Source organism: Prosopis cineraria, unplaced genomic scaffold, assembly GCF_029017545.1.
Source record: "Prosopis cineraria cultivar Desert tree isolate PC_DT_omini unplaced genomic scaffold, ASM2901754v1 PC5, whole genome shotgun sequence".
NCBI lineage: Eukaryota > Viridiplantae > Streptophyta > Magnoliopsida > Fabales > Fabaceae > Prosopis > Prosopis cineraria.
In genome coordinates, this window is record NW_026555336.1 from 10,632,685 (window position 1) to 10,639,394 (window position 6,710).

A 6,710-nucleotide genomic window follows, 5' to 3' on the forward strand; every position below is an offset into this window, starting at 1 on the left:
AAGAAATGCATGGCCGTGCACAAATGAAATGAGTTTCATTTGTCTTATTAGTTTACTTAGAGATCAAGAAAGATGGTTAAGCAATACGAGAGTGACATCTCCATGTATTATTCTTGATCTAGATATTGTGTAAAAGGAACTTAAAAAAGTTGTAACATAGGTTACATTGAATCACCGATGTTTATATAATGTGAATAGTCATAATATCTTACTAGAGATCACTTATGACTTGTGAGCCAAAAGAGTAGTTTAGGCCCACCGCGAACATTGTAGGAGCCTATAGGGTGCACACAAGAATGAGCTAACATGAACTAAAATGTCTAGATTCATTGAATCTAAAAAGTGTTTAGATTTAGAGAATAAAAAATATCTTCATTTAATTTAGAAAGTTTTATATTTTTTTGAAATAGAACAAATTTAAAAGATATTCTAATTTGAATTAGAAGTATATAATATTACTTATAGTAAAATTATAATTTTTATTATTATTGAGAATAATAATATTAAAGTTAATTTTGGAATTAAAATCTTTAGAAGATTTATTTTGAAATATGATATATTTGAAAGAGTTCATAATTAAAAAGATTTCCCAAATACAATGATAAAATCCTATTAAAGATATTGGTGGATGAAAATTAATGTATATATGATATACATAATTTTTCAAATAGAATCTTATGAGAGGATAAAATAGCATTTAATTTAAATATGTGATTTAAGTTAAATTAGGGATTTTCAATGAGACTTTAGAGCCAACCTCTATATAGATAAGGAGACAAGGGTTTTTTAAGAGATGAAAACCTTAAAAAACCACCTATAAAGAGAGAAAAACTTAGGAGAAAAGCATAGGGCATTTTTCACTTAAGTTACACAATGCAAATACGTGAGACTTTTTGGATGGCAAGGACTAGTTGTAGTTTAAGATAAGGTGCTAGCACATGGTTCATGTTTGTGGTCTCATTCATGTGAATACTAGTAGAGGGTGTTCATTCGAAGAGTAACACCTATGATTTAAGCTTCTAAATAGAGATTAGAAGATTGAATATCTCAATCAATTTAGTAAGTTCTATCTCTCCAATTTGATTTAAGCAAAGCTGATGGATCCTTTTTGGGTTTTTGAGAAAATTTTTAGTTTTATTCCACTGTGTGTGCACTCAAAAACCCAACATCTTAATCATAGATTAGGGTTTTGACTTTTGTTGCTTAGTTTCCTATTTCCTCTTGAGCATGTGTTTTGCAAGACTATTTTCCTATTTTGTTTTTCAGCATATGCAACATGTGTTGAATCTTTTCTTGATCACGTAGCATTTATTAGTTGATATTGCTTAGGATTCAAGTCTTTAGCTTCTTAGCAAAGTCAAGGGAGTCTTCTATTTACTCATTGATGTTGAATCTTCATGATTTAGAAAACCTTCCTAAATTCTGCAAGAGGAGACGCCACCCTTGACTTGTCTTCTAGGCTTAGGCTTTTCATTTGAGTCTTCTGTCTTTTGCCTATAAATATGAGGCACCATCTTATGCATTTTTTTCAAAATAAGTTTATGAATGAAAATTTTCTCTTTAGAGTTTATAACTCTATGTTGTGAGCTGTGCTTGCTTATAGATATCCATTTGGCACACTTAACCAATCCTGATTGCACCCTTACTAGTACACTCAAACTCATCAACAATCTTCCCACCATTGATTTTGGCATCCTTCTTGGCCAAAGAAAGTGAGGAAGCAGTGGCTGCTATAATGTAGTGTACTCAACAACACGAAGAATGATGACCAAACACAGTCAAAGAAGAAAGTTGCCTCCTAGGTTTTGTAGGACTCTCTCTCAAACAATAAAGTAAATTTGTTAAAGATGATAAAATGAAAGATGCCAAATGATAGAACAAGGATGGAAGAATGAAAGTAGCGGAAATGAAAAGGTGAAGCACAGAAAAGAATAAAGAAAGTTGAGAGGTGAATTGCCTGCACATGATATATATATATTTTTTTTCAGGGAATAAGTATAAGAACTAGGGAGTAAAATTATGATTATAAATATTTGATGTGGACATATTCTTCTTGTTTTTGAGAAAGAGGTGCTGCACCAATGAGTTTAACTTTACAAGTTTTATTTCATATTAATTGCCTACTGGTTTGAAGCTATGAAGGTTGTTCTGTATAAAATATTAAGTCTTGAATATATATTGATTATTAATGACTGGTATGACTCTAGTTTGACTCTCAATTGAACCCCTAACCTTGGCTGATTCAATGACCGATTCGGTTTTTTGGAAGCCACATCTTATGTATTTTTTTTTTTCAAAATAAGTTTATGAATAAGAATTTTCTCTTTAAAGTTTATAACTCAGTGTTGCGAGCTGTGCTTGCTTGTGGGTATCCATCTTGTGGTAAATAAAATATGTGACCAAGAGTTAGATAAACTCTTATAGTGCCTTCAAAGGTTAAGGTTGCTAAAAGTACGTGCTACAGGAATTTTTTTCCTTCATCATTATCCATGTTATTTCCTTTCTTCTATTTCGTTTCACTTTGTTTATTTCATTTCTTGTTTGTATTTTAAGTTCTATCATGAATTAGCACGATCTCACTTCCGCCCTTGTATCAATCAATTTTTGTATTTGGATGGCTATATGCAACTATATATACAAGCTTAGGCATATGTTAATAAATGTGGATTATTCTATGTATGGACTTCGTTGATTAGAATGTAACAGATGGTTGAGCTCTCTTCAAGAATGTGTAGAATGTGATAGAAGATAAAGATTCAATTAAGCATAACAAAAATGTAGAGGTGCATTCCAATCATAAAATGGAAAAGCGGAATATCCTTTTTAATTCACGACTCTTAGACTATATATGCCAGTACATTATAGGAAGAGATCCATCATTCAAAGTGACAACTACATACTGTTTTTAGTAAAGCATATGCTTACTTGGCCGAAAAAGTGCCCTGCAAGAGTATGTAAAATAGACTATATCATACCAGACTGGGAATAGCCAAATTGCAAATAAGGATATGGGCACCAAAAAAAGAATAGAAATAAAGTTAGGAACCATGTTTAAACCATGATAATATGTAACGAAGAAGGCACTACTGGATGCCATCATCATGCTTATTATGGACAAGAAAAGTGCCGCCAATCCAGAAATCAACTTAAATGGTAGTGACTTGTAAAACTCCTGCTCTGCATAGCGTGAGATGATGATAGACAAGAAAATGACGGTGGAGGTTGAGGATGAGATCAATGCCATTGCATTAGACGTGCCAAATATCAGGAATGATTTCTTTTGCAAGTAATTCGGGATTCCCGTATTGTCATTGACACCGCCTGGTATATTGAATGAAGCAGAAAACACTCCAGTAGTAATAAGAGTGGAAGCAACCATGCAAGAGTTTGCTACTCCCTTCTTCCATGTTTCTGCTTTGCTTAGCAATCCTTCATGCTCTTTTGTGAATAGCTGGCTAGGAGTCAAGCCTTCACCATTTTTCATCTCCATGAATGATGGTGGCGATATCTTCTTCTCCTCCTTCCATGTTAGAGGACATATAAATAACATCAGTGTAAAAATATAACATCAATAATAAATTTTTCTATTTAATTTACATGCCTTAGTTGATTTCTCAAATTTCGCATAATTAATGAGGGTCCACCTAGTGTAAATATAAAGCTAATTAACTCCTAGATATACTTTATTGTTACTAGCTAGCAACATACCTCAAACCATAATAACTCAAGGGACATCTGAAATGCTGCTCCAGAAATTGAGTTTAGTCGATCTGGTGGTGCTAATTTTGCAGCCATATGCAATAAGTTGCTTTGATCTCTGTTATCCAAAAAACTTGCTATAAAATTTTTGGTTGGGCCAATGTCATGTATGAGATTAAAGATATAAGCATGACGATGCAAAACGGCAATGTGAATTATGCTTCGATTTCTTTCATCAACTTCCCATATCAACTCAGGATAGGTACTTAAAAGCTCAGCCAGAAACCCAAAATTTCCTACTTCTACTGCATTAAATGCTACTTGTGAAGGTACTCTGCTGTTGCCTAAAATCTCCTTGTCGTCTCGAGTAAGAAATATGTTCCACAAGCATTCTACAAGTTGAAGTTGCTGACTTTGTTTCGAACCTAAGAAACACAATTTGACCATTGGGTCAATTGAGAAATTGAGTTAAGACTTAAAAGAAAAACTGAAAATATTTTGAAAGAAAATTCACAAACTACTACTAAAAAATAATGTTGTGTTTTCTCTCATCACGCATCACCATTTCTTTCTAATTACAAGTAAATCTGCTGTAGTATTTAAAAAAAAAAACTAAATTCTCTTGCGCCAATTGTTCAAATTAATTTATAGCTTTGATTGATCATTTTGTGCAAGAAATTGAGAAGTAAAGAATTCGCTTGCCTAAAGGCTTTCGAGCCAACTTATGCAGTATTGTCTCGTTAGCTTGATCCCTCTTAAAAGCTAGACCTGGCATCTTCTCAAGCAACTGCAAGGCTAAATCTGAGCAAAGGAATGAAATAATGAAGTCATGATTATTTCTTGAAGAAGTGTCAAGCAAGATATGATATCAGTATTCAAACTATTTCCTTGAAAATATGCTTTCATCTGTTTGTTTAATATACCAACCATAGATTCCACTGCTGACACAATAGAATAACAGTAAAATCCAGTCAGTATCTTCAAAATCTTGCACAGTTTTAGAGTATAGATGCCATGTCATTTCACTTTTTCCTTGCAAAGCAGCTATGTGAAGAGGAGTGATTCCTCCGCAACCCCTTATTGTTGGCAAGTTCTTATTTTTTCTCTCCATTATCTGGACAGTCTGCAAATTCCCAGTAGCTGCAGCGATGCAAAACGCAGTGTTCCCATTCACGTCCTGCAATTCCAAGTCTTCTGGATTCATGATCTTCACCAGCTCGTCGACAAAGCGAGCACGGTTCACTCCGGCGGCCACATGGAGAACTGTCGCGCAACGCATGGTTATGGCAGCAGAAACTAGAGTCCAATCTTTCTCTAAGATGTTCTTCGCTGCTTTCCAATCACCTTTCATGGCTGCTTTGCGAAGGGGAACACATACCTTAGGTACTTATCTCTTCGCTCTTCTGAATCAAGTTAGCATGGATGGTCATAAATGAGGTATTTGAATTCAACGTGAGAAATAGAGTGAGCTAGTTAAAGGTACTAAATGATTAAAAGTCTATTTACTATTATATATTACATACACACAGGGAAAAGGGGGGAGGGAGAGAGTACGTGGATCATCCAAAAGATGGAGATAAGGCCTCCTAATCTGAGCTGAAGCAGCCTTCTGAAGCTGTTGTGCTGGTACAGTTCTGGATCTTACTTCTGCTTCTGCCATTTCCCTAAAATGATGATGAAGAAATGTACTGCGAGGTGTAAGGTGAAGGAAAAGAGAGGTTTAGAAATTTACATGTGGATTAAATGTAGGGGCAAGCAATTGCAAGGGCGACTTCCTGGATCTGATGGTTTGTGCTTAAACAACCACGCAAGATTCTAAACAACAACAAAACAGTTTCAAGCATCAATACGTGAATTCTCTCTCAAGATAAAATTACAGTAACTAGGAAGAAAGCATCACAAAAAGTCACCAAGGTTTTTTCTTTCCCCAAAAAAAAAAAAAAAGTCCGTCTCTCTAGTTAAAAATAACTGTTACTGTGAAGAAATGAAGCAGCAGCTAGCAGCAGAAATAGGAGCTATAGGGGGCACAGAAAGGGGAAGAAAGTACATTGGGATGAAATTTGAAATAGATGCAGAATATAAAAGAACAGTGACTAGAATGAAAGAAATAAAGCAACAGCAACCGACGAAGATTTAATTACCTGAAATTAGAAAAGCTTGGATGGATCAGGAAGTTGAAATTCTAGAGCTCACCAAAACCGTCGTCGAGTTTAAATGTGTCACTGCAATGTCTTCGACGCAATATATATACAAAGTACCTCTAGTGAGTACTCTGCTGTTGTTTTCCCCCTTTGGGGCCCCACATGCATCAAATTGAAGAGAATCTTGAAGATATTATTGGATACTAAACGTGATATCTTTCCTAATAAAGATTCAACCTCCATTGATTTTTATCATAACCCAAAAATATAAGTTAAATTAAAATTGAGGATAAAGTATTTTAATTATAATTTTAGATATTTTTTGGATAGACCTATCAAAAGAAAAATTCGTGGCTCAATGGTAATTCTCATTGCTGTTAACTCTTGGGTTCCTCACGCCTACTCTTCTTCTCATCTTTTCTATATACACCATAGCCAAACATCAAAACCTCCTTCACCCCTCCAAACGAAGACCTCATCCACCCTTCGTCCATTTGGCTTCAAGGTTAGTCTATTTTCCAAATTTTCAACTTTCAACTTTGTTCTTGCAATGGAAATTGATTTTCTACTTGTTCTTGTTTGAAAGGAGTTTAATGGTTATACTTGTGGGTAGTTTCTCATTGCTTTGGCTTGAGTTTTCAAAGGTAGAAATTTCCTATTACAAGATCAGATGCGACATTTGTTATCAAATAAAAAATAATAATTCGTTTTTTTTTTTTATGCTTCTAAAATGTGTTCAGGAAAATCTAGTTGTTCCAATCTTTTTCTGCACAAATTGAAATCGCATGTTGAAATAGAAGTCCATTGACGATATATATGTCATATATATATATATATATAGTAATTAATTTGAAATTTAAAAAGTCACCA

The 6,710-nt window shown here is 34.1% G+C and overlaps 1 protein-coding gene across 4 annotated transcripts; it reads right to left on the bottom strand.

Moving 5' to 3' along the window:
• Positions 1-2,774: 2,774 nt before the first annotated feature.
• On the bottom strand, positions 2,775-5,914 carry LOC129311880 (uncharacterized). Of its 4 annotated transcripts, XM_054954354.1 has the most exons (7): positions 5,841-5,914; positions 5,432-5,514; positions 5,254-5,352; positions 4,627-5,102; positions 4,402-4,500; positions 3,709-4,124; positions 2,775-3,520 (listed from the first exon to the last, which is right to left on the bottom strand). In XM_054954354.1, exons 4-7 carry the CDS (start codon positions 5,048-5,050, stop codon positions 2,906-2,908), a joined length of 1,554 nt encoding a protein of 517 aa, XP_054810329.1. In that variant the 5' UTR covers positions 5,051-5,102; positions 5,254-5,352; positions 5,432-5,514; positions 5,841-5,914; the 3' UTR covers positions 2,775-2,905. The 4 variants fall into 4 exon arrangements, with proteins under 4 accessions (XP_054810329.1, XP_054810332.1, XP_054810328.1 ...); XM_054954357.1 differs by lacking the exon at positions 5,254-5,352; XM_054954353.1 differs by having other exon boundaries at positions 4,627-5,352.
• Between the last annotated feature and the right edge of the window lie 796 nt (positions 5,915-6,710).

Bases quoted from the DNA above. Each gene is read 5' to 3' on its own strand.
- LOC129311880 (XM_054954357.1), bottom strand. From the start codon at position 5,050: ATGAAAGGTGATTGGAAAGCAGCGAAGAACATCTTAGAGAAAGATTGG. The intron at 4,125-4,401 runs GCAAGCGAATTC...TGTGTTTCTTAG, and splicing joins GTTGGCTCGAAAGCCTTTAG to GTTCGAAACAAAGTCAGCAA. The intron at 3,521-3,708 runs GTATGTTGCTAG...CTAACATGGAAG, and splicing joins TTGAGTTATTATGGTTTGAG to GAGGAGAAGAAGATATCGCC.